This window comes from Ailuropoda melanoleuca, chromosome 5 (genome assembly GCF_002007445.2).
Source record: "Ailuropoda melanoleuca isolate Jingjing chromosome 5, ASM200744v2, whole genome shotgun sequence".
NCBI classification, from domain to species: Eukaryota; Metazoa; Chordata; class Mammalia; order Carnivora; family Ursidae; genus Ailuropoda; species Ailuropoda melanoleuca.
The window spans coordinates 54,154,945-54,182,662 of NC_048222.1; the positions used below are offsets into that span (position 1 = coordinate 54,154,945).

The 27,718-nt window shown below is 48.0% G+C and overlaps 2 protein-coding genes across 3 annotated transcripts in view; both read left to right on the forward strand.

The window, feature by feature from the left end:
- GNB5 (G protein subunit beta 5) overlaps positions 1-15,972 on the forward strand; it is a 42,416-nt gene extending 26,444 nt beyond the window's left edge. For both annotated transcript variants that reach the window (XM_034660967.1, XM_034660968.1), the window contains exons 6-11: positions 4,891-5,034; positions 7,035-7,126; positions 9,394-9,442; positions 11,143-11,239; positions 12,326-12,492; positions 13,737-15,972. In XM_034660967.1, the coding sequence (XP_034516858.1) occupies positions 4,891-5,034; positions 7,035-7,126; positions 9,394-9,442; positions 11,143-11,239; positions 12,326-12,492; positions 13,737-13,748 (561 nt within the window). In that variant the 3' untranslated portion in view covers positions 13,749-15,972. The remainder of the gene's footprint in view (positions 1-4,890; positions 5,035-7,034; positions 7,127-9,393; positions 9,443-11,142; positions 11,240-12,325; positions 12,493-13,736) is intronic.
- A 5,701-nt stretch (positions 15,973-21,673) lies between these two features.
- On the forward strand, positions 21,674-25,318 carry BCL2L10 (BCL2 like 10). Its single transcript, XM_011230580.3, has 2 exons — positions 21,674-22,132; positions 25,196-25,318. The coding sequence occupies exons 1-2, from the start codon at positions 21,674-21,676 to the stop codon at positions 25,316-25,318; spliced, it is 582 nt and encodes a 193-aa protein (XP_011228882.3).
- The last annotated feature ends 2,400 nt before the right edge of the window (positions 25,319-27,718 follow it).

Here is a 27,718-nt window from a genome sequence, read left to right on the forward strand (position 1 = left end):
ATACACCTCAGTGTATCTACTTTACACTTGTTTTAACAAATGCCAAAAGAGTCAATCTGTTCCCTACTTTGAATAAACTATAAGGTGAAAACAATACAACTTCAATACATTGACCAAGTTTCTTAACAAGTCATAAAAGGATCCTCGGTTTATTCACTCATATCTATTTAGCAAATCTTCGCAGGTGCCCACCACCCACATTGCCGGATACCACCGGTTCTGGGGGTGGACTCGCTCACACTCAGTCTGTTCTCAGGACCTTCATGGAAACCATGTGATTGAACAGTGGGGGAAGCTGAGAGCTCAGAACAGGAGGGGTGGTCGCAGACTTGCTGCAAAGGGCTGCCTGAGCCGGCCTTGGAGGGAGAGGGTGTGGCCAGGGAAGTGTGAGGGCAGCCCAGAGGGGGACAGGCAGCCTGAGAGGTGGACAGGGCCAGATCACAGGGCCCCCTGCATCTGGCCTGACGCTACAGATGGGCAGGGAGCCATTGCAGGTGCCAGGTCAGATTTGAGTTTCTTTTAAGGAGAAGAGTATCTGAGTCAGATTAAAGCCTTCCGTGGCCCACTCTGGTTTCAGCTGACTAAGGTCAGAAGGGGAGGCGAGGCTGGTGGCAGGGATACCCGGTGACTGGGTAACTTTAATTGCTGAGCAGAGGGGTATTCGGACTTGGGGTGCAGTGTTTGCACCTGTCTTTTGCGACCAGGATTCTCACAGACCTGTACAGTAGGGGGCGCTGTGGCCCGGGACGGCTGCCGTGGCCAGAACCAGATGTCTTTGTGGCTGAGGAGCAGCCAAATAGTGTGGATGAAGGGAGGCTCAGAGGGATGCATGAACAGTGAGTCTTCACACATCTGACGTCCCTCTGGAGGAGTCCCATCACTCTCCACCCCCCCGCCCTGCCCCGTGTTGCCACAGGTGCTGGAGGTGGAGATTAAAGAGGCCCCTGTAAGGTAGAAAGTGCTTTCCTCTGAACAAGCAGCTAGCCCAGGGTAGAGAAGGTCCTGCTGGCTACCTCCATGGGGATGCATTCTGGGAGACAGAGCAGGGCAAAAGTCTTGGCTTGGAATCAGACAGCTGGGATCAAATCCTGGCTTCACTGTATTCTAGCTGGTCAGTCCTAAACAAGGTTTTATTCTGTTTTCCTTTTCTCACCTTCAAGAGAGAATGGTAGTACATTCCTCTCTCATAAGGTTTTCTGAGGATTCAATGAGATGATTTACGTAAAATACTTAGTACAGCCCCTGGTAAATATCAATAAATGTTAGGTTTGTGAGTCAGATGCATGGCCTGGTTTGGGTACCTTAATGAATCTTAAGCTTCCTTCCATTTTGGTGATCAAGGATGGAAAAAGAAAAAGTCAAGAGGCTGGCAGAATACTATGGTGTTAAACCTACAAATTCCCTACATTCCAGAATAAACGACTGACAGCAAGTTAGAGGTTCTGTTTCATGCATTTATCGTGATGAGTGTTTGGGTTGGTTTGTTTTTTAAAGATTTTTATTTATTTATTTGACACAGAGAGAGACGGAGGGAGAGAGCAAGCACAAGCAGGGGGAATGGCAGGCAGCGGAGAAGCAGGCTCCAGGCTCCCCGCTGAGTAAGGAGCCCAATGTGGGGCTCAATTTCAGGACCCCTGGGATCATGACCTGAGGCGAAGGCAGCCGCTTAACTGAATGAGCCACCAGGGCACCCAAGCATTTGGTTTTTTAATTTAGTTTTTACTTATATTGTAATGAAGTTCACAAAAATATTTAAAGTATTTAAAAAAATTTTTTACTATTAAAATTTTACTGGGACGCCTGGGTGGTGCAGTCGTTAAGCGTCTGCCTTCAGCTCAGGGCGTGAGCCCAGCGTTCTGGGATCGAGCCCCACATGAGGCTCCTCTGCTGGGAGCCTTCTTCTTCCTCTCCCACTCCCCCTGCTTGTGTTCCCTCTCTTGCTGGCTGTCTCTGTCAAATAAATAAATAAAATCTTTTTTAAAAAATTTATTTACAACTTTTAAAAACTATTCATTTCTTTGATTAGAGAATATGGTGTGGAAAATTCACAAATTAAAGAGCTAGGCCGAGGTAATTGTTTAAAGCAGATTGTTGGGATGTCCCGACAAAAATGGGAGATTATTGGCCCTTGCAAGTGTTAGGACAGGAATGGGTGTGGGCCAGGAGAGATCAAAGGAAATTACAGCATATTATACAATATAAGTACCCAAATTAAGACCCAGTCCAAGTCTTGTGCATTCATAAGCTACTTTTACCAGCCGAGGTCATCTTGTTGGGTGTACCAGGCCACTTGAAGGAAGCCAAGGATGGAGGGAGTCCCACGAACAGCAGCAGGACCTTTGCAGCCTTGGAGATTCCCCAAATTTGAGAGCTGCCCTGAGTGGGAGCTTTGAGGAGGGCCTGGGGGGCCACGCCCAAGAAGCCTAAGCTCTCTGGAACTCACCCAGCTCTTGCTCCAGGGAGGAGCTCCAAAGCGGCTTCTCCTAGCTGCAAGGAGAGTCTAGGCCTCCCCAGACTGCCTGGCAGGAAACTCCAAGATGGTGCAGCCGGCAGGGCAGGGCACCAGGCCAGGGTGGGAGTAAAGTCCCCTCCTTGTAATGTGTTTCCCTCCTGCAGAGAAAAAGGAGATTCTTTGTAAGTGCTAGGCCCAGCATGTAAGAGAGAAGGGAAGAGAACAGGAAGGAAGGAGAGAAGAGGAAACCAGCAGCAGGAGGAATTTGGAGGTGCAGGGCGGTCGGTGGGTGCACGGAACGCTAGCAGTCCTTAAGCCTGGCGCTCGTTTCCTTTCCTCGGTAATCTCCACCCGCAAAGGGCCCTCTGTGTGGCAGTGACGCTGCAGAGCCGCTTCCTGCACTGTCTTATCACCTCATCCAGGCGCTATGAGTGGCAGGAAGGTGGGATGCAGGGAGGCTGTGCCATCTAGGGCTTAGCCCTTGTGGCTCCTCCAGCCCATGGCTGCTCAGGACAGGCTGCCCTGGGCTCTGCAGTCCAATCAGCTGGTTTCCAGAGGCTCGGAGGCCTGCCTCTCTGCTGCCTATTCCCAGCCCCACAAAGCTGTGCTCAGCCTGAGCCCAAGCCACATGCACACATGCACACACACACACACACACACACACACACCCCGCTGTGACCCTAACTCTACCCCCCATGCTTTCCCCCAGGCACCGCAGGGTTCGCCTCACAAAGGTGGCCTTTGTACTTGGAAGTTTACAGAAGCTGCTTGACTGGGTGGCTCAGTCATTAAGCATCTGCCTTCTGCTCAGAATCCTGGGATCGAGCCCCGCATCGGGATCCTCCGCTGGGAGCCTGCTTCTTCCTCTCCCACTCCCCCACTTCCCTCTCTCTCTGGCTGTGTCTCTCTCCATCAAATAAATAAATAAAATCTTTAAAAAGAAAAAAAAAAGAAGCTGCTTGAGGGTTGGCTGCACAGACCTTAGACACATTTTCCTAAAATCTGCCTTTGATCTTATCATCTCGCTTGGAAGCTTCCCACAGCTCCATCTTGCCTGCAGGCTAAGTCCTCACACCTCTCGTTTTGCGCAGAGGTAGGCCTCCACCTGGCCAGCTCTCATTCAGCTTTGGAGAGGAGCTCAGATGTTGGAGAGTGGGTTTGCTGTCCCTCCCTGGGGCCTGCCTGGATCTCAGCACTTCTCACTCTATTGTGACTCATCACCGTCTCATCTGCGTCTGCCGAGATCCTCAGAAAACCTTGCTATGCAACAAAACCTTCTTAGACCTCCTGCAGCTCGGGAGGACCCCAACTTGCCAGATCTCCATAGCATCTCACAATGAAGAAATCAGGGAAGGCTACTTGGAGGGTTTGGGGGGCTGGGCTGGGTGGTTTTAAGGTGGGTCTCTCAAGGCAGGAAACTGGCAACGACATCACTAGTTTTGGATTGGTGAGCCCCGCAAGGGAAGGGTCTTGAGTCTGGGTGAGCAAGTTGTTAGTCTTGGTAAGTCCGTTGTTTCGTTGGTTCACAGTCTGATCTTGCAGGAGCAGGTATGTCCTGAGCCAGCTGCTAGATTGTTTTCGCTTGGTCTCAGTACCGCCTGTCAGAGCACCAGAGAGTGTGCCTGGGCTCGGGATTGTTTAACACGCGGCAGGGAGCCCGGTTGGTGGCAGGTCCTACGGCCGCCCTGTTCAGCCGCGCGCCAGGAGAGCAGAGACCGAGACAACATCTTTGCGCAAACCCTAACGAATGCCTGTCAGCAGAGCACCCGGATGTCGTCAGCACCCAGCAGATGCTTGTTGAATCTGTGAGGGCATGCGTGTGCCCTCTCGGGGGCCTTGGGCCATCTAGGGCACTGCCCTGCTCTGGGGACAGTCAGCCACAGGGGCACGGGTCTCACAAAATGCTGCCTGATGGGGGAGCTGCTCCGGGCGGGGTGCAGTGATGAGCATTGCTGTCAGCTGAGGGCTTGTGAGAACTGTGGGGTCTCGGGCCCCCACCCCGGATGCACTATGAGCCAGCAGCCCGGTGGCTGGGGAGCACGTTGAGATCTGAGAAGCGCTTGAAGTGCCTGGTCTGCTCGTGGGGACCACACCAGTTCTGTTCCACACATGTTCGCGGAGCACGTCCTGCAGGACGCCAGGCAGGCCCAGGGCTCCGCAGAGGCAGCGCGGAGACCGGCTGGATTTCGTACTCCGGAGGAGGACAGGCACATAAACACACATCTCACGGACAGCGAGGGCGTCGCAAAGGAGCTTTTTGTCCTTAGCACAGGAGAAATATTTCTGTGCTTGAATCCATATATAGCGGTGTGTGTGTGTGTGTGCGTGTGTGTGTGTGTTCCAAGAGCCTCCTTTCCCCGTTCAGCTTTAAGCATCCGAGTGACTCCCCCCACAGAGGTCACAATGACAGCAGTCTTCCTGCCCTTCTCTGTGGACAGATCCTGACAGCGAGCGGCGACGGGACGTGTGCCCTGTGGGACGTGGAGAGTGGGCAGCTGCTGCAGAGCTTCCATGGGCACGGGGCTGACGTGCTCTGCCTGGACCTGGCCCCCTCAGAAACGGGCAACACCTTCGTGTCTGGGGTAAGCACCCAAGGAAAATCCCTCGGGGTCCTTGGTCTCCATGGGAGGAGTCCGTTGGCAATTCCTGTCATTTTTAGGGAGTAGATCGGACGTTTCTCTAGAAGGACTTGTCCTCAGCTCACTGTCACACCCCCAGCTCCCACAGCAGTGGCAGTGCATGGTGGGCGGTTACAGTGGGGGGCTGTGAGGGTCTCCCATTCTGCTGACGTTCAGTCTACAGTGGGATCCGGAATGTTCTCCTCATGTGAATGCTGCAACTTGAGGTGCATATCTGCCACATTTTAAAATGTTATTCCTCAAATAAACAGCGGAGTTAGCATCTGAGAGCACTGGAGATGAGCCATAAAGGTACCAAGCCAGTCAGACGGCCGCTGAGGTGACGCCGCGTTGTGGTGTGGTCAGGGCTTGGGGCTTGTGAGACACTTTCCTGCCTCACCCCTGCCGGTCGCCATCAACCCTCCCACCCCAGGGCACGGAGCAGAGCATTTGAAGGCTCAGGGTCAGGCACACAAGGCCACGGTGGCACAGAGGAGCACTAGACTAGGGTCCCGGCTTTGCTATTTGAATTTCCTCCTCTGTAAGTTGGGCATAACGCACACCCGTACTCGCAGTCCCCCCCGGATGTGACATGGAATATATTAGGTGGAAGAGTTGACGGTGTGTTACGCAGATGGCAGGGGCGAGTGTTTCTGTGGACAGCCAGGAGTAAGAATGGGGACTGAGCAGGATGACCTGGCTCAGGTCCTGTCTCGCTTTCGTCAGGAGAGAGGTGAGCGAGGGCGTGCTGGACACACCATCACGTGCTATTCGCAGCTGTAGGACGTCAGGGCCCTTAGCTCCGAGCTGCCTGCGTCTTGGAGCTGGGCATCAGGCGAGGACTCAGTGGCCTGTAATCAGCACAAACCCCATTTTTTCTTGGGGTATACCTTCCATCTGCGTGTGTTTCATTTCTGTGCCTTTCAATAACTGTATTTATCTCTCCTCAACTACACTGTCTTTTCAAATTGTTGACATCACTGTCGATCATATCATCTCTTTCAGAGCACTAAACTCCATTTGGTTTAGTGTCCTCAAAAGATTCAAAGACACTCCTGATTGCTTTGTCCACGTTCTCATTAAAGATAATGAGAGCGCTGAACCCCCACACTGGGTATTTCTGAGATATCAGCTATGGTACTTCATCCCACTCCTTTCCCTGAGGTTGAAACCAGCAACTTGAACACCAACTTCAAGCCATTGCTTCTTCTATTTGACCATTGAGAGTCTGCATTATACTACCCAAGCTCGATAACAGGATTGCTCGGCAGGAATGTGTCAAATGCTCCTAGATCCAGGAGACTATAATGTGAAAACCTCGCGTTCATGATTCTCTGGGTCACATTGTCAACCCAGAGAGAGGGGTTACAGGTGGTGAGGCGGAAGCCCAGGACGGTGACTCGCTGAAGGCCGCAGCTAGAGCTGGAGCTGGCGAGGTGCTGGCTCCCAGCCAGCCCGCTGCAGGGGTGCAGGTGGCCCAGCAGCACCAGTGCTGAGAGCGCTGGTGTTCCCCCTTCACTCACAGCTGTCCCATGCACATGAGACAAAGTGGGGTGGGCCCACCGTGCACCCACTGTGTGCCTGCCCTTCCCCGGGGTCTAGGGAGGCAGAGATGAAGAGGAGGGAAGAAGGGGAGGACAGAACAAAGAGAGAAATGCCCAGAAGGAAAGTGAGGAGGCTCTGGAGGGTTTGCACCCACACTTGGAAAGGTACAAAAGAAGAAAACATGCTGAAGGGGACAGCTGGGTGCCTTCCCTTGCTCCCTCATACCCCAAGACATAGGCTCACCTTCTCAGGGCTTATTGGTTGAGGAAAGCAGTCTTAGGTGAGGCTAGTCTCAGAAAAGCATGTTGTCAGCCGTTTACCGATGGGAGGTAAATGGCTCTGTTACATAATGAGAACGCATGCCTGACTGTAGACAGGCCTTGCAGCGGCCATAACTCTCGGCAACTTTGCATTCGTAGGGATGTGACAAGAAAGCCATGGTGTGGGACATGCGCTCCGGCCAGTGCGTGCAGGCCTTTGAAACACACGAATCTGACATCAACAGTGTCCGGTCAGTGAGTAGAATGTTCATGTAACTTCTCTGTTCTGCTGGTGATCCCTGGTGTGGGGTAATGCTTAGCCCAGGAACCACCTCCAGGCTCATTTTACTTGGATGAGAGAGGTCTCCCCAGCTGATTTGTGATAGCACCGAACAGCGCTCCAGATCTCTTGGAGATATTTAATTTAATGGCATTCAGAGTAATTATTATTATCCTTCCTAAATAGAGTCAGTATTTCTCATTCACTTATTCAAATATTTATTGAAATTTATATGCTAGACATTGTTCCAGGAACTTGTGAACAAGATAGACAAGGTCTCTACTTTCTTGCAGGAGATAAGACAAAACACAGTTAAATAAACGTACAATTTAATTTAAGATGGTGATAAGTGCTATGTGAAAAGTAAAACAGGTAGATGGGAGGTTGGGTTATTGCTTAGAATGGTCAGGGAAGGCCTCTCTGAGAAAGTGACGTTTGAAAGAGCCAGGCTTGCGGAGAGAGCTACGTTAAGATGAGATGTGGAGGGACCTGACCAAAGGCCAGTTTGGGGGGTGGCTGACATGGTCTCTGTTTTGCCTTTAAGAGATCACTCTAGCTGCTGTCTGGAGAATAGATTGTAGGGAAGCAAGAATGGGAGTGTGATTAGAAAGTTGTGTGAGTTCAAGAAGAGGTGACAATGGCTAAAACTAAAGAAGACATTGTAGAGACAGAAATGTCCAGAATTGTGATGATTCTGAGATTTTACCCTAGCTGCGAGCTATCAAGTTAGGCTGCTACAGTTTCATGGATGCTGGTAGAAGACACGAGTCTCCCGGATTCGAGATGAAGGACGGCTTATTACTCCTAGCAATGGCAGTAGCCAGGGTATCAGCATTTTTGTGCTGGGGACCTGAGCCCCAATTCCACAGGGTGAAATGGAGAGGGCCCAATGCACAGGCCAGGGGTTGCATTACAGGAAAAGAACCCTGAGCTTGGGAACCCAAACCTTTTACAAGGGGGCAGTAAGCAGTGATCCATTTACTAAGACATAAGACTGAGGAAAGTGCAGGCAGGAGGCAGTTGTCGCACATGGATTCCAGAGCTCTGTTTTGGGATAGTTACACCTGAGATGCCTGTTATCCACCCAAATGGAGATGTTGAGTAGGTAGCAGGATCTATGAACTGGTTCCCAAGAGAGAGGTGAGGATTTGACATGTAAATTTGGAAGACAGTATTTGAAATATAATCGTCAAGAATCTTCATTATACTTAGTGGGAAAGACACTAGACTTGTTCCCCTTAAAAGGAAGAACAGGATAACAGGGCTTATTTACATTAGTAATAAAAATGTTGATAAGAATTTGTGGGTCCTTGCCCTCAATTGTAGGATAGAGAAAAAGGGAAAAGACTATTGCTTTTGGCAAATGTGCAGTAATTACCTAGAAAATCAAAGGAAATTAATATAGATAGTAAAGTTGGTAAGATGCAGGATAGAATATAAAGCCACAAAGATAAGTTAAACCCCTATATGTTCACTCTTTAAAATACACATTCTCTCACCCATGTTGTTCCCCCTCCCCTGACCCCTCTTCCTCTCACATCCATCAGGTCTCAGTATGGACTCCCCTCTCCCCAGGAAGCCTGATTACCAAGAAGAGAATGAATGTAACAGTAATAAGCGTCATTTGTTGCATGTTTTTCATTTGGCACCATGCCAAGTTCTTTGCCTATATTATCTTATTCAGTCTTCACAACAGGGAAAATGCGTTATCATCCTCATTGCTTGTCAAATGAGGAAACGGAGGCTGGGCAAGGTAAAGTCCCTTGCCAGAGGAGGCCGTGGCCAGTGCAGAGATCTGCACGAGGCTTTGTATATGCAATTCCAACGTCTGTGCAGATAATCCCTTTCTGATCCTGGAGCTGAGCCAAGTCCCAGGAATGTGGTGTGTGATCAATGGAAGCTACGGTTACAGGTGGCCTGCTCTGTGTTCAGTGCCTGGTGCGAATGCACACATTATGTCAGTTACTCCTCACCAACACTCTGCGAGGCCATTGTCACTGTCCTCCTGCTTACGGGGAAGAAAACTAGAGGCCAGTGAGCCAGCCAGATCAGCCTCCCCTTCGGGCCTCTGTAAAGAGTGGCCCTTATGTCCCTAGCAGTAGGGATGCTGACTCCGATTCCACGGGCCCAGCCTGGGACAACCTTCCCAGGTGATTTCCAGATGATCCTGTTGGGCGTCCAGGATGGAGAGTCACCGCTCCGAATAAAGTGCTTTCTGTCCAAACTCTCCCTCTGCAGGTACTACCCGAGTGGGGATGCCTTTGCTTCAGGATCAGATGATGCTACGGTATGTTCCCTGTATCTAAGTTAGGAGAGCTCTTATTCGAAGGAGAGATGCAGTGATTTAACTTTGTTATTCAAAGTTAATGTTTTTCTGACTACTGGAGTAAAGTGAATTCATTGAGGCAAACTTGGGAAGGGGATTAAAATATCTTAATCTCCCAACCCACGTAAAGTCACAGTTGGGTGAATTCCTTTCTATCTTTTTTATTTTAAAACAAAATGCTTTATAATGTGCTTTTTTCACTTAGCAGTAGATTGTGAACATTGTCCTGTGCCGATGTAGCCAATCTATTATATTTTCTTAGTGACTGAATAGTATTCCACGTTATGGACATGCTGTTATGTACTTAACTAGTCGATTTTTGGACATTTAGGTTTTTCAAGTTTTTTTTTTTCCTGTTAAGAAATACTGCTATAAGTAAATATTTTGGATGCTTATTATTTCTCCTGTGTCTCATCTGCCCTAGATATGCCTTTTCCTACACCTGCCCAGGCAGCCTAGGGAAAGTGGTTGGTTCAGGGTTTGCCAGAGGGAAGACAAATACCGAATTAATAAGATCTTTTTAAAAAATGAAAATATACAAATTCCATATGCCAAAAAACGTATAGCAAAATATAAGGGCATACATCTATGAAAAGTTCTTGCCCTCTATATGACAGGCCAAATTGAAATCCTTTAGATATGAATGGGGTTGCATCATCAATAAGATACACACCCCAATTTTTAAAAAGAGTTCAATAAAATGTAGACTGTTGACAAAGTAGGAAATCCAAAATGGCAAACAAACACCGGAAAACATTTTCAGACCACCTATAATCCAATAAATGCAAGTTGAAGTGATCAGTGCTCATTTGGATTAGCAGTGAAATGCTACATGGTGGACGTGATGTGGTGCAAGAGTCTGGCGTTAGGCCCGTTGGTTCCACGCTCCTGGAAAACAGTCTCGCCATGTGAGCCAAGAGCTTTTAAAACATCCCTCCCCTTTGATCCGGTCATACTGTTTCTTGAAACAGTTTTACTCTGAGGATTCTGTTCCTTAACTATTCTAAGGAAAACATCAGAGATATGTATAAAGATTTTTACATAAGAATGGTCATCAAAATTTTATTTATAAAGGAGAAAAATTAGACACAATCCAAACTCTTAACAGGGTACGGTTCAACAGACTCAGTATATCCACATAAGGAATATTCAACAACCATGTTGGTCGTGTGTTTTTGAAGATTATTTAATGATATGAGAAAAATGCTCATAACCTGGTATTAATAGAAGTCATCATGAAATATCCACCCCATTTAAGTACACACATATAATGGAAATAAGACTGAAAGAAATAGCCTAGATGTTAGTAAATGCCTCTAGGATTTGGGGTGACTTTTATTTCCTTCTTTAGGTATTTCTGAGTTTTTCTGTATTTTCTACAATGAGTATGTATTCTTTATCGGAAAAAAGGAGGGGTTTCATTTTTGGTTTTGTATCCCTCCAAAATCTTCTGTATTTTCTGTTTCTTTGAATTTCCACTGATTCATGCAGATTAATAGGAATCGGGATTAAAGGAGAAAACACTAGGGTAGAAAACTAGAGGTATTTCCCTCATCCCCCAAACTACACAAGCCACCAGCACCTGCCTATAGCCCTGTGGTCCTCTCTTCACCAACCTGGAGCCAGAAATAAGTGTTTCTTTGTCTTCTTTGTCACCCCAGTGTCGCCTCTATGACCTCCGGGCAGACAGGGAGGTCGCCATCTATTCCAAAGAGAGTATCATATTTGGAGCATCCAGTGTGGACTTCTCCCTCAGTGGTAAGATTTTCTTTTGGAAACTTTCCTGGGACTGTAAATCGGGACCTAAATGAAACCCAGCTCTCCATCAAGCTTTCGCTCAGCTGAACTTCCCATGAGCCAGTGGGTTAAGCAGTCCGCATTTGCCCTGGTTTTCTTTCACGACCCCATTCATTTTTTTTTTAAAGATTTTATTTAACAGAGATAGAGACAGCCAGTGAGAGAGAGAACACAAACAGGGGGAGTGGGAGAGGAAGAAGCAGGCTCATAGCGGAAGAGCCTGATGTGGGGCTCGATCCCACAGTGCCGGGATCACGCCCTGAGCCGAAGGCAGACGCTTAACCACTCTGCCACCCAAGCGCCCCATGACCCCATTCATTTTATGGGGGATAAAGGCTGTCCCCCTGCTGCTGTTCTTCAAGACAACAAGGCAGGCAACTTCACTTCTGCAGGGCTGTTCCTTAGGCATTTCCTCCTCAGCCTTCCGTCTCCCCTTCATCCCTGAAAAGGGACTTTTCCAGAGGTGCAGGGGGTGAAGCAAGAGCCCTTTCTCGATGCCTTGAGGCTCACAGCACCTCTGTCCTCACTGCTGGGGAGGCTGCTAGTAACAGTTAAGGCAGTTCTGATAGGACCGGTTTCCCCAGACACTGCCCCCCAGTCTAAATGCGTGCTTTTACGCCGGCATGCTGCTACTGCTACCTGTAACATCTCTTGCCTCCCTTCTCTGCCTGCGAACCCCTCCTCAGCCCTCAAGAGCCAGCTCCTACCACCTCCTGCGCAGTGCCCTCCCTGATTCCCCTTCCTCCGAGATCTCACAGCATTATACACACAGCTAAGCACTCTGATTATCGCCCTTATTCCCTGTGCTACCACGTGTCCATTCACGTGTCTGCCTGCCCACCAGCACCGTCCACAAGGGGCAGGGACTGTGCTGTCTTTGCGGAGTCCTCAGGGTACAGTGCAGTGCCTGGCACAAAGTGGACGCAAGATCGCTGTGGATTGAGTGAGTGAATGAGCAAGCGACTGCCTGATTGTGTGAGTGAAAGTCATGAAAAGAAAAACAGAAAGGGAAGAACTGGTTCAGTAACTATCATATCCTGCTTTGAGGTCGCCTACTGTTTGCTGGATACAACGATTATACCATCAATGTCTGGGATGTCCTGAAGGGGTCCCGAGTCTCCATCCTGTTTGGACATGAAAACCGCGTTAGTACGCTCCGAGTTTCCCCTGATGGAACCGCTTTTTGCTCAGGATCATGGGATCATACCCTAAGAGTAAGAGAGACGTTCTTTTATGTTACTCTGTGTGTGAGAGGGGTGATTGGCCTTGTAAAGCAGAGGCTCGAGTAAGCCTGGGTCATGTCAGCCAGGCAGAGCTCTAATTTCAGCTCTGTCTGTGGCCACAGAAGGGATGCGTTGCCCCGGAGAGGTCGTGAGTCCCCCAGCAATGCAGGTGTTCGAGCATAGGTTAAACAACTGTGTGTCAGCACGTAATTGAGGGAATAATGGGGCCAGGTATTCCAAACAGTCCCCTTTGATCCCAAAAGTAGGATTCTTCTCATTCTAGCCTTTGGCAAACCACAGGGTGCCAAGCTCACCTCCCAATAGTGGGACATTTGTATTCCGTGGTGACACACCTTTGTGAGACCCACAGAGGGGCTTTAGGGAACCCGTGAAACCCCTGAAATTATAGGTCACATTTCATGTGTCCATTTTTCTGGGGGAAAGCGTCCTCATGGCTTTCATCAGATTCTCAAAGAGCTCTGTGACCTTGCTGGATGTTGGCTCCCCAGAAATACCTCCAAAATAGCCTGTCATAAAGCAAAGCTAAGTTTCTTTCTTACCTCAGTGGGGACAGAGCACAAACTTGACAGACTTAGTGGCATCTCAGAAGGGGAAAACAGAGATGTTCATGAGGTGTGGGAAGGGGGTCTGGTTTAAGGCCAGATGGACAGATTTCATTAGGATTAGACAAATTTGTGGCACAATAGTTTTAAGATTGCTGGACATGTAGTTGGGGGAGGGAGAGGATTTTGAAGACAGTCTTGAAAAGTAACCGCTCATATGTGATGCTCTGTGTAAGCCTGAGAAGTGAGTGTCTTTTCTAAAGAGAGTAGTTGAGTAGCCTGCTCTTAAGATAAATCAGGGATTTTTGTGAAGTTCCTGAAACAAACGACAAAGTTATCTACGAGTTCATCTTCCAGGGCAAGAGTTTCCTAAATTAGTAAAGTCGCGTTCATGTGCTCCGGGAGGTGTGTGGGTGCACATGGTGTGGTACGCAGCCTACGCGTCTCCAGGCCCTAGTAAGAAGGCCGCAGGTGCCCTGCAGATGGGGAAGCAGAGCTAGGGAAGAGGCAGGTCCGAAAAAACACCTCTGAGTTGCCACAAGTAAGGTGCAAAGACATGTGCGTGCTTCATTTTGGATGGGGTGTGTGTGTGTATAACCTTGATTTTATGTCTTTAAACTCAAGTTTCACAAGTTGTTAACTACTAACAATTATCTGTTTGTGCCTTTGCAGGTCTGGGCTTAATCATCTCCTCACCAAACATACAGAATTTGAAACCATCCTGTGTAAATAGATCTTTCTTCTAGAGAATCTGAGGGTTATTGCAACGTAGCTAAAAGGAGCGACTCCGCGGCTGCGAGTTCACTCAGCGTCCCCGATCTTACTGTTAAAACGACCACCCCTGGAAAGATATCGGTGTGGGCCTTCGGCACTAGAACACCTTCAAGTACAGTACTTTGCATTTTGAACACTTTTTAGAATGTACCCATTTTTAAGGTTATTCTAATTATACAGTCTCCACCCGTTCGGTTACCAATCGGATTCAGCATTTAATATGTCCCCTAGTACTTCCTTGAATCAAATTTGTTTTCAGAGCCCTTTAAAATCTGATTCTTCTCAGTGTGCCCTGTGTCTTTTGGAACTTTCCTCTAGAAGTGCTGACCTTAACGGACTGCATGAGGCAGACCACGTTGATTGGTCTGTGATAGAAGAAAATCCCAATTCCAAACATAATTGCACACAGATCCTTTTTGAAAAATGTTTTTATTGTAGAAGTTTCTTTTTCAGTCTCGCGTTGTCTTTTTTCAGATCAAACATTTCCCTCTGTGTGAACTGTCATAAATGGAGGAGAGAGATGCATAAAGGGGACAGGATGTTTGATTTATGAATTCTGTGATGATGGATTTCTTGGACAGGATATTTCCTGTCATTTGAGGGAAAGCTGGATGCTGTTTGTGACACAAATGCTTCTCAAAGCAACAAAACCTTTCTGTGTGGGAACACAAGACAGCAAACTTACTTAAAAACCTGCTAGTAGTATTAGGTGTATTGGAATTAGCAGTATCCACTCAGGATACTAAAGGTATCATAGTAGGTCATAGCCATATGAAGTATATTCATATTTATTGCATTGAAAAAGTAATTACATACACAAATTAGTTGATAGGTCCCAAGTGATAATGTCTTTGCTTCTCTTATAGTGAGAAAAAATAACACAAAATACTTGTCTTTATTTGAAATTCAGCATTTCCTTCTGGAAGACTCCAAGTGTTTTTGTTATAAGTTCCCTTCTTTTTCTTATTTTTAAGGTGTTGAGGCTTATTCTTTGTTTTAGAAAACTCCTTGTTAAGATAGCATGCATTACTTAGAGAAATAGAAGGTCACCTCACGCACTAAAAATCATTCCTGGTTGAGGTCTGCCCTGTGGGTGGTCTAGGGTCCCGTGGTGCCCAAGTGCCCTGGATCGTCCAGTCTCCTCTCTGGGCCCTGCTCCAGCCTGACCCCTCTCCTAGTCGTGGTTCTGGCCTTGTGGGCCCAGCCCCAGGCCCTGCTCCTCAGAGAGGCCCTCCAGAGCTGCCCCAGGGCACGGCCAGCAGACAGGTCTGGACCTGGCTGGCCTCCTGCAAACATGAAGACATGTGAGAGGCCCACCCTCAAAACGACTTGTTCGGGTATCCTAATGGGCCAATCAGTCAAAAAACAGCCAGGCTAGCTTTTCCATCAGTTCTTTTACAGTAAATATGATGGTTAGACTCAGTCATTTGCCAAGCAAACATTTTACTGAGGGTCTTACTACACAGCATACCCTAGGGTAGAGAGAGAATAAAAGGCCCCTGCTTGACTCCAAAGAGCCCGGAAGGAGGGTCGGAGTTGGTCCAAAGGGCCCATTTTTCAGCCACTGCTCTCCCCTTCCCCAGTGGATTCCACGCTGGGCAGGGACACAGGATCTCCCCAACTCCTGCCAGCTGCTGAAGGAGTCAGGCCACAGAGTGCGTCACACGGGATTCCCCAGCTCCACTCCCAGAACATCCCAGAGCTGCTCCTGGTCTCCTCGTCGTCACGGTTCCCCTTCCCTCTCTCCTACAGACCCTTTAGTGTCTCTGCACTCTGACCTGGACCAACCAGAAGTGAAGGAGAACAGGACAGAGGAAAAGTCACCGAAACTAAAGGGAAGCAAATTCAAGGTTAGATGTTTGGAGAGGCAGAGAACAACTTCCGTATATGTGCAAAAATGGTCCATAACTTTCCAATCAAAAAAGCTATGAAAAAAAAAAAAACCTGTGAAGTATTCCCTAGAACTCTCACTTATCCCCACTGGCAGTAAGCCACCTTCCCTGGAAGTATTTGATCTCATAGTGGGTGTTGTTTAGTATTTATCGATGAAACACTTGGTTTGAAATATGCTACACCATGTGGGGATGCCGGGGTAACTCCAGGTAATAAAGTGTATTTTGCATATTGAAAATAATGCTGAGTGGAGTTTTGTAATCGGTTTTTCTCTTTTTTAGAGGACTTGGGGGCAAACCTACCAACCCAGCTGTGGTGAACAGCCCACATGGAAGCACCCGCAGGTGTGCATAGCCAGAGAAGAGAAGGGTTAGGCAGGAAGGGGGGCCAGGTAAGGAGGGCTGCAGTGATGGGCATTTAAGAGAAACACCTGTGAACCGAAATCAAGGCAGCTGCTCTGGAGTGGGTGGCCGGCCTCGCAGAAGTGGGGCCCTACTGCCAGCCCTACTCTGGACTGAACCGGAGGCAGGCACTCCAGATCCACTTCCCTCTTTCACCCCTTGGCCTCTACACCCTCCCCAGATTATAAACGGCTTAAAGGCAGCATAAGGTCATAAAGGTGTTTGTATCCCGGACTGTCACGGCTGCTTGGCTAGTCCACTATACCAGGACTCCGCTGTAAGTTCGAGGGGGACAGCATGGTGACAAACGATGTGCACCTAGGTTCAGACCCAGCTGTACCCAGTACAGCATATATGATACCTGAATCTCTCAGCCTCAGTTCCCTCGCGTGTGAAAGGACAGCACTGAAATATGAAAAGCACCTACCCCAGCCTTTGGCTCATCTCCAACAGGTGTTAGCTCCCTGCTCCCTCCATCTGTCCACCATCCCTCCCCTTCCTATTCTCTCCTCCTCCCTTCCCTCTCTTTCTCCCATGCCTACCCCCCCATCTCCTCCCATCCTCCCTCTTCCCCTTCCCTTGCTCGCTCTTCCCCTCAACCCACCCCCATATCCTCCCCTCCTTAAGCAGCCCCCCACTCATGTATCCAATTAGTCATTATCATCAGTTAGAGATTCATCTGAACCAGGGGTTCTCAAGGTGTTTGGTCTTAATGATCCCTCTACACTCTTAAAAATTATTGAGCTTTTTGGTTATGTGGGTTATACCTATCAATATTCACCATATTAGAAAGTAAGGCTGAGGAAAATTGTAAAACCCCAGAATACAGAAGCACACATTCCATTGGTGATGCTTTCCCCACATATCAGGAGCCTTTGGGTAACTCCTCAGAGGATTAGAGTCTTAAAGGACACACATACAAAGAAAGAGTCAGTATTATTATGTATTTAAAATAGTTTTGGTCTTGGGGGACCCCCCTGAAAGGGTCTCAGGGTTGGGACTCTACTTTGAAAACAGCTCATGGGGCTAATGAGCCCGGCTCAAGCACCACTGTGTGAGAACTCCCTGAGGGCATTAAGGCCCTTCCAGCAGCTTGGGAAAAAAGGGGAGTGGCGATGAGGGTCACTGAGGAGAGGGGCTGAAGGAGAGGCTCTCAGAAGAGGTTCCAGGGGGGCACAGAGAGGCAGTGGGAAAGGCTGGAGACCAGCTGGAGCCCGTAGACTGCTGAAAAGCTCTTCAGAGGAGGGCCCTGGGAATCCTGGGGGTAAGCCCAGCAGGTAGGTTAGATTAACTGGGCTTGGAGCTGGGGCCCTGTTGCTGCCAGCTGGCTTCCTCCCAAGCCCTGGAGAGCTGGCTGAACAGGGGTTTGTAGAGCTGCATCTCCCAGACTTAGCTGCTGAGAAAACCACTCAGGTCAACAGCGGGTTAAAAATACAGGTCCTGGGGGCACCTGGGTGGCTCGGTTGGTTAAGCGTCTGATGCTCGGTTTCAGCTCAGGTCGTGATCTCAGGGCCCTGGGATGGGGCCTCGCAGTAGCATTGGGCTTCCCGCTCAGTGGGGAGTCTGCTTGTCTCCCCTTCTCTGTCAGCCCCTCCCCCAGCTTGTTCTCTCTCTCTCAAATCTTTCAAAAAAAAAAAAAATACAGGTCCTAAAAATATAGATACAGTTCCTGGAGATCTGGACTGGGCAGGACTGCGGTGGGCCAGAAATTCTGAGGAGGCAAGTTGGGGAAAAGCACTCAGTAAATCTTTTTGTCTCTCTGGATCCTTTGCAAGAACATGAGGCTAACCCACTCGCTTTAAACCTGTGACAGGAGAGAATCGGGTCACTCTTCAAGGCATAGCACAGACCCCTCATTCTCTAGAAGGGACGTGGCTGGAGCTAGGCTGGCCTTCAGGACTGGTCAGTCTCCACAATGGGCTGACTCATGGCCATTTGTGGTGAAAAAAATGAAATGAGTATGTTTGTGTCATTATAAAAAGGGTTCTGACCCTCTAGTGAGAAGATGGGATCAGGAATGATACTTTGTTCGTCGTTCAAAAATAACTATGGACAGCTAAATGTAAGTATGATATGAGCATTTACACAAAGATTGTGACAACAGAAAATGCCTGTCTTTGAACCTAAGGTTATCTAACCAATACACCGCTGGTGAACACTTGACCTTATCATAAACCAGGAACCCTGAAGCAGAAGTCAACCTATCTGTGCTCCCCAAAGATAGGTGGCTTCACACCCCTAGGTCTGTACCCAAGAAAAATGAAAGCATGCCTACACAGAAACTTGAACACAAATGTGCATAGTAGCCAAAGTGGAACATCTCAAGCGTTCAACTACAGATGAACGAGGTGTGGTATATCCAAACAATGGGATGTCGTTGGCAATAAAAAAAGGAATGAAGTACTGATTCATGCCACAACATGGATGAACTTTGAAAAAATTGTGCGAGCGAAAAAAGCCAGACACAAAGGACTACACAGTGTATGATTCCATTTATATGAAATATTCAGAATAGACAAATCCACAGAGACAAAGTAGTTTGGTGGTTACTTGGGGCTCGGGGTGGGATGAAACATGAGGGACTGCCAGTGGGTATAGGATTTCCTTTGAGGTCATGGAATTAGTGGTGACAGCTGCACATTTATTTATCACAATAAAACTGCTAAATAGATATATATGGAAAAATAGCAGGTAGTCTGTAGGTATTTTCAGTATTTAAAAAACAAAATAAAGAAACCAGATAGGCAAGGCTCACCAAAATGTTATGTTTTGATTTTAAGTTAAAAGCGGGACAAGGGAGCATAATAACCCGGGTTAGTTCATACTTATAATAAAAATTTCTCTGTAAAGAACTTTTCCTATGTGCCAGTCACTGTGCTAAGCACCTTGCATACACCAGCTCACATAATCCTTGGAACAGCTGGATGCTGCAGTTTATCACCTCCATTTGTTAGGTAGGGAAACTGAGGTTAGGAGAGTTGACTAACTTGCTCACGGTTGCACCGCTGCTAGGTAGCAGAGCCAGGATTTTAACCAAATCTAACTGCAAACCCTCCTTGCATCGTGTGGATCAAGAAATTCTGTGTAGAGGTTAATTTGTTCATTTGCTGTTTGGTTCAACTGATAATTATTGGGAGTTAGCTAATGGCAGGGCCGGGGGATTCACCACTCACCACAGAACCACTCCAAATCTAAGAAAAAACTGTGCTTGTTGCTAAAATATAATGTTCAAAAAGGTAAAATCGTGACTGTCTGGCAAATAAAATATGAACATATATCAAAACATCTAACTCCACGAGGGAACCCATAAGACGTCAAAAACAGTTCAGATGGGAGCTCAATATACAGGGACTTATACCCCCTTCTGATGAAATTCATTAGGCTCACCATAAACGAATCACTGATGTTGGTAGCCAGGCACCCACCAGTACCAGCGGCCACCTCAACCTCTGTAGGGAGAATTCCACTGTTGCCATCTGCTCTCCCTGCTGCCATGGCCTCTTTGTTTGCGGGCCCATAGAGCAAGCACCGTGCTGGCTGGGCAAAGAAGCTCTCTGACATCCGGAGAGCACAGAAGTTTGTCTCTGATTATTAAGAGTCTGCTCCTCATATTCACATGGGATGTGAATATCTTCAGTCTGCACCCATTCAGAGGGATCCAGCCACACACCTCTTTCCAAGATTTCCCTGTCACCAATCTTCCAGTCCTAGTCTTTTCAAGGCCCCGACCATCCAGCCAAACCATCAGCAACTGCCCAAGAATCGATGTAGAGAGGTACTCTGGCCATGTCTCACTCCAGACATAGCGGACAAATATCTGGCTTGAATCTCTGCCCACTGGGAGGATTTTCCTTTACCAGTGTCTTCACCCCTTCTCTCAGTCACCCCCGAGTGGGGCTGTAATGCTCCAGCTGTCCACTTGCATGTGGTACCAGCACATCACATGGACCCATCTGTAATCCAGGCTTGAGTTCTTCTCCCTCAGTTGATCAGAAGTAATTCCTTGGAGGCCACAGGCATGGAATGAGGGAGGAGGCAAAGCAGTAAGAATTGGTGTTGCAGGACTCTGAGCCACTTACTCATGTGATGTACTTGTACCTCATGGACCCGCCTGAGTTCAGTCTTATAAACGCTTCCACTTGATGACAGACTGCTGCTGTGCACGGCCAACCTTATGTCTAGGTAGGTCAAACAACATCCCCACGATGAGAGCTCAAGCTATACAGTCACCTGATATCGCATGGTTAGCCATTCAGGCTCTACCTGGAGCAAGTCAGAGCCCGCTCCTTGAAAGGACAAGAGGCTCTGCAGAAGAGGACACAGATTTGCTTTGAAAACCCAGAGGTCTGTGCTGGAATTCCCCTGTTGCAGTGTCCATACAGGATCCCTATTTGACACTTCACATATCATTGGATTTGTTGGAGCATAAGACCCAGGTGGTAGAGCAGCTTGTATTGCAGCCTAAATTCCCTACAGAACCTTCTCTTGTTCCTCCCAGTCCACCAGCCTGTAGATGGGTCGAATTCACACACTCATATGTGGTGTATGTTGCCTCCAAATTCAAACGGACCTCCCAAGTGTCTTGCCTCTTTTTTCTTGTAGGTGAAACAAGGGGCACCAACTCCTCTTTCACCCTGAGTGGGATATTTCAACATAATCCAGACCACTGCACCCCCAGAACTTTCACTGCTAATACCAATTCTGTGTCAGTCTGGGTCCAATCAGGAGAAAGAAGCCATAGAGCATCATGAACACAGAAAGGTTAATATAAGAAATATTAACTATAACAGAGGCTTGAAGTATTGAGGAATTTGGCCAGTAAAAAGTAAAGAGAATTCTAAGCAATATAGGAATGGTAGCTACCAGAAGCAGCCACTATGCTGGAGCTGAGTACTCAACCATTCCTACCATAGGGATAATAAACTCTACTGTGGGGGCCAGTTTCTTTGTTTCAGTACTAGACTGTGGGGTTCTTGAGAGCAGGGAACACATGCCTTGTTCCCCATTTCATTCCAGTGCTAACAGGCTCTGAATAAATATGAGTGAATGAATGAATACAGCCAGTATGGACACTCTAGCAGCCGGCAGACGTATCCTATTTCCTGACGCATATGCCTGGTCCAAAGAGAGGTATCTCCAGCACACACCTGGATCCTTCTGCCCAATGGACACATGCTGATAATCCTCGCAAGGGAATCTTCAGTGGAGGGCTGTGTCAGCCTCTTCTTAAGAAGAGGCAAAAGTCTAGCTCAACTTCCCAAACTGTCCCCTCTGGGTTCTTAGTCCACAGGCCCAGAGCTAAACAATAATCCCCCCAAAAGTCTCACTCTGTCTCTGATCGCTAGGTGAACACGCGCACACCATTGGGCCTGGCCTTTGGGGCCGGAACAGGTGTAGATGGGATTCCCATCAAAGGCTCCCCTCGGGACCTAGAAAAACAACTGCCGGGCGGAACCGGGGCGAGGCGGCCCCTCCCTGGGCGGAGGCGCAGCCGGGCTAGAAAACCGGGTCGGGCCGGGCCGGCTGGGGAGAGGTCGGGCCATGGCGGACGCGTTGAGGGAGCGCACGGCGCGGCTGCTGACCGACTACCTGGAGTACTGCGCCCGGGAGCCCGGCACCCCTGCGCGGGCGCCGTCCACGCCCGAGGCCGCGGTGCTGCGTTCGGTGGCCGCCCAGGTACAGCAGCGTCACGAGCGCTTCTTGTCCGATTACCGCGGCTACGGCGGCAACCGCGTGGAGCTGGTGGCTCAGGTGGAGCGGGAGATACTCGCCCACCCCCAGCCCCTAAGCTGGGGCCGTGTGGTGGCGCTCTTGACCTTCGCGGGCACACTGCTGGAGAGATCGCCGTCGGGGACCTACTCGAACCTGGGGCCGGACCAGGAACTGGAGCTGGGGGAGTGGGAGGCCGGCGTCCGCCAGGACTGCCGGCACCTGGTGGACTTCCTCTGCAATCGGCTCACGGGACAGCATCGCGCCTGGCTGGAGGCGCACGACGGCTGGGTGAGCGCGGGAGACGTGGGGAGCGGGGGTGGGCAGCCGGGGGCGCGCCCACGTGGCCAGCACCGGGAGCGCCCTCGCATTTTCAAGCCGGTGAGGCGTTCCTTTCAGCGAGACGAGGGCTTTTGGTGTTAAGTCTGGCTTTCTCCTCTCCTGGTGAAGTCACACTGGCAGAAACCACCCTCGCGGGGCGCCTGGGTGGCACAGCAGTTGGGCGTCTGCCTTCGGCTCAGGGCGTGATCCCGGCGTTGTGGGATCGAGCCCCACATCAGGCTCTTCCGCTATGAGCCTGCTTCTTCCTCTCCCACTCCCCCTGCTTGTGTTCCCTCTCTCGCTGGCTGTCTCTATCTCTGTCAAATAAATAAATAAAATCTTTAAAAAAAAAAAAAAGAAAAAAGAAAAAAAAGAAACCACCCTCACTAGACGGTTCTCCTATTAGCCCATTCTGAAGCCGCAGCACGCGACCTGGTTTGCACTTTGGCCTTACCCTTGCAGGTCTTAGGGGTGAGCCTACGTTCCATCGGGATGCTTCGCTTATACAGATCCCCAGACTGGTAAAGTCAGCGGGGGGGGGGGCTGGGCCAAATGGATTCTTTGTTCTCTGCCTGTTAAACAACCTTTAGAGAGACAGACCCCACCGCGCTGCAGGGTGGAGACCACCCTAAAAATGTGAGAGTGAAAAGGCATCCCCTTTTCCAGCCCCCAACAGCTCTCAGGAAGAGCTGGCGCCCGGAGGCTTTGGAGAGAGTGCGCAGGCACCCAGTGGTGGTATTGACTCAAGGTTCCTCAACTTCTGATTCTCTGCACCCAGCCCTTCACTGGGTGATAACCAGGTGCCCTGGCTTTCAGCTGTAGGTCATTGGTTTCTGTGGTGTAGGCTCGAGGGGCAGGCTGTTGCCCTGCAGCTCCTAAACCCCTCAGCTCCTAAACCGGTTTGCTGATAAAGCAAGCCCACCACCCTTCGGTGAGAGGATAGCATGCGTCTTGGTTTCTGAGCTAGGCTCCTGTTCCTCTCTTCCTTACTGGAGTTGAACCAAGGACTGTAGTGACCCAAGTTACAGAATAAATACGGCCGAAGTATTAAAACCAGGCAGTTGGCATCACCTGTGGTGATGAACTCGGCCGCATTCGTGGAGGGGAGGTGGTACCTGAATCAGAACCTTGACCTTATATGAACAATTGGAGGTGTTGGCGTTAATTCCTGCGTTCTTCTGGGCGTGAGCGCTGCTCGTCCACATCCTGGCCTGTGCACTCTAGGAACCAGACCTGAGTCTGTCTTGCGAAGGCCTTTGGTCCCTGAGGGCCCTCTGCAGTTGAAGAGGCAGTTGACTGGGAGGAGGGCGTTGCTTTTATTCTCATTTTGGCTAATTAACATTAACTAAGGAATAATCCTTTCACATCAAGAAGCCCAAATTCCCCCAGATGAGTAAAGGGGACGTGCCCACACGCCTCCCAGCCACAGTTAAAATGCCACTATCTCAGGGCACCTGGGTGGCTCAGTCGGTTAAGTGTCAGACTCTTGATTTTTGGCTCAGGTCCTGATCTCAGGATTGTGAGATTGAGCCCCTCCCACTGGGCGTGAAGCCTGCTGAGGATTCTCTTCTCTCTCTCCTTCTGCACTCCCCACTCTCTCCCACTGTCTTTTTTTCTTTTTAAAGAAAAAGGCCGCTATCTGGACTTCGATTCCCTTCTCCGTTTATCTGAACGGAGCTGCTTGCTTTATTGTCTTAGGTGATCGTTTTCCACCTAGTGGTCTGCTGGTTTCCCAATGGCATCTGCCCTTTGCTCAGGAAAGAATGTGATCAAGTAGTCTGTGTTCCCTTAGGTTTTTTCTCTTTGAAAATTTTAATTTTTATTAACTGAAAATTTGGTATGATTAACATACAATGTTACTAATTTCAGGCATATGATATATGGTCGTGATCCGGGCTCCTGGGATGGAGTCCTGCCTCCAGCTCCCTGCTCAGCAGGGAGTAGGCTGCTTCTCCCTCTGCCTTTCTCCTCCCCCCTCCACCCCCGTGAGCTCCCTCTCAAGTAGATAAAAATCTAAAATTATAGTAATAAATAAAAATCTGCAATGCTGCATGGTTTTTTTTTTATTTTGCCTATCTCCCCACCTACCTCCCCTCTAGTTTTCTGTATTTATAAATCTGTTTAAGTTGTTTTGTTTTTTAGATTCGGCATATAAATCATGTTTTTTGTACTTTCTGACTTATTTCACTTAGCATAATGTCCTCTAGGTCCATCCATGTTGTTGCAAATGGCAACATCTCATTCGTCTATATGGCTGAGTAATAGTCTATTGTATAATATACCACATCTTCTTTATCCATTCATCTATCAATGGACACTTGAGTTGTTCCACAGTTTGGCTATCGTAAATACTGCTGTAATGAGCACAGGGGTGCATATATCTTTTCAAATAAATGTTTTTGTCTTCTTCAGGTAAATACCCAGAAATGGAATTACTGGGTCATATGACATTTGTGTATTAAATTTTTTTGAGGACCTGCCATACTGTTTTCTATAGTGGCTGCACCAGTTCACATTCCCACAAACAGTTCCCTTTTCTCCACATCTTCACCAACTCTTGTTATTTCTTGTATTTTTGATACTAGCCATTCTGACTGGCGTGAGGTGATCTCTCATGGTGGTTTTGATTGGCATTTCCCTCATGGGTGATGCTGAGCTTCTTTTCATGTGTCTGTTGGCCGTTTATAGGTCTTCTTTGGAGAAAGGTCCATTCAGGTTCTCTGCCCATTTTTTATCTGATTATGTGGTGGATAAGGGGGTTGGTATCCTTTAAAAAAAAAAAAACTCACAAAAGATGAGTATTCTTGCTGTGACAAAGTTAAGTGTCTCCTATGTCCTTCTTTCCCCTATGTTGGATTCCTTGCAAATCCTAACTCAGTTTCCTCAGTACAGGTTGCCTCTGGGCAACTTTTTCTGTTACTTTAAGTCCAGGAGTTATCTTGCTGTTGAACCCAGAAGCGCCAGTGTATTTTATTGAGTTCAGGTGTGGGGCATTCTGAAATGGTCTAATTCCCTTCTCCCTCCCCCTTGTAGGATGGCTTTTGTCTCTTCTTCACACCCATGCTGCCGTCGTCTTGGAAAAGACTGCTGGCCCAGGCTCTTCTGTCCTGCTTCACAGCGGTGATCTTAATCTACTTCTGGAAAAGGTTATTGTGAGTTCTGAAATTTTTAATGCATTTCTACCTGCCTAACTGTGACCAGCGTACTGAATTTGAGATGTGAAAGAATAGAACAGAGTAAACCGCCTTCTGCGACATTCTTACCTGCCTTCATCTAAGGAGTCCGATGATGGTTCAGCCAGTGTTTTAACCCCTGGCAAGTACTCAGAGGTATTAGGACAAAGGCACAAATGGCTCTTCGTTGAGTGGGGAAAATGGATTCTCAAGGTTCATTGCTCTAAAGAATTACGGTAGAAGCTACATTCTAGTGAGTAGGAAACATGGTGCTTTTTGCTACATTTGGATAAGTGAATGTGCGTCTCTCCTCTGTCCGGTTTCATGTGCTACTGCTGACCCATTTCTCAAGGCAGTCGGGTGGAACGCCAAAAGCCCTCCAAGTCCCAGTTTGACAAGGAATGTAGTATTAAAAACTTTTATAAGGAATTCTTTCTACATCCTTTAAAATCTAATTCCTAATTCTTCCTTTCTAGATTTTATAAAGAGTTTATTTTTTTGACTTCAATAAATTGTTACATATCTTCAGATTTTTAATAAACTTATGTATCTTTTTTTTTAATTTGTTTGTTTTCCTTGGGATTTAATAAGACTATTCTTGGGAGTGACTTGATGAAAATTTCCTTTTTTACTCTTTAAATACAATACATAGAATTCTTTATTTTAAGCATTTAATCAGTACACAAGCCCATAAAATGTCCTTTACTTCCACTTCCATTCTGCAGTCAACCCATCACCTGCAAGGTGATAGAGAGGAAAATTTTAAGCTCTCAGGCTCACCACCTGAGGCCTGTGAATTTAGCAGACAGATTAACAGGTGAAAAAAAACATGGATCTTGATGTTTTTACAGGAGACTTTATGGAAAAGTGGAAACTTCAAAGAAATGTGTAGGTTCAGGGTTTATATACCATTTTAACAAAAAGTGATAAATTGTGGAGTAGACAAAGGAAAGGGGTTAGACTGGTAGGGTAGTGTATTATGGAGAGAGGGACTAGGAAATAGATGGAGGAAACTAATGGAAGATGAGGGTTATTTTAGCCCAGTTTGTACAGTCCTCTTGGTGTTGATTTCCATCTCCAGTGATGAATGTTCTCTCCTTCCTGGAATAGGAGGGCACCTTTCTTGAGGTGCCTGGCTGGCTAAGCTGGTGGAATGTGTTACTTTAAATCTTGGGGTTGTGAGTTCGAGTCCCATACTGATGATAGAGATTACTTTTTAAAAATGTCTTTAAAGGGGGGGGGAATGTTTATAACAGCAATGTCCACAATAGCCAAAATATGGAAAGAGCCCAGATGTCCTTCAACAGATGAAGGATAAAGATGTGGTGTATATATATACAATGGAATATTACTCAGCCATCAAAAAAGAATGAAATCGTGCCAGTTGGAATGAAGTGGATGGAACTAGAGAGTATTATGCTAAGTGAAATAAGTCAGACAAATACCATATGATTTCACTCCTATGTGGAATTCAAGAAGCATAACAGATGAACCTAGGGGAAGGGAAGGAAAAATAAAACCAAAGGGAGGCAAACCATAAGAGACCCTTAAATATAGGATACAAACTGAGGGTCACTGGAAGGGAGGTGGGTTGGTTGGGGAGGGATTGAGTGATGGGCATTAAGGAGGGCATTTGATGTAGTGAACACTGGATGTTAATATGCAACTGATAAATCATAAATTCTACCTCCAAAACTAATTAAAAAAAAAAAACGGGGGGGGGGTGCCCGGGTTGGCTCAGTCAGTTAAGTACCCAGCTCTTGGTTTTGGCTCAGATCATGATCTCACGGTTGTGAGATTGAGCCCCACGTTGGGCTCTGGGTATGGAGCCTGCTTCAGATTCTCTCTTCTTCTGCCCACCCCACCCCACCCCCCAGTGTCTGTGCACACGTGTGCGCTTCAAAAAAAAAAACAAAACAAAACCTTTCTCATAGGAAATTTATGCCCTGCTTTTAGGCAGAAAAGTGGAAGGCAAAGAGCACTTCCTGTATGCTATTTCTCAGTTGTCTTAAGCTCAAAATAATATGCCAAAGTTTGCTACTTTGGAGCAGCCTGTTCTGATCCACTTTGGTGGTGAACGGTGCCTGCCATTCTGCAGCCAGCTGGGGTCCACACCCATCTGTCCTTTCGAAGCCCACCCAGACCCCCCAGGCTTCCCACGTCCAAGCACTGGTACTCTGGGGCAGGCGCCCCCCAGGGCTGCCAGCAGCCGCAAGGAAAATGCCGGTGAAGACCACAACCAGCCACCCCAAGTCTACTCCAGCAATCTCTCCATGGTCCAGCTGTTGCTGATGCTATTAGAACAAGCCTGGGGGGCGCCTGGGTGGCACAGCGGTTAAGCGTCTGCCTTCGGCTCAGGGCGTGATCCCGGCGTTATGGGAAT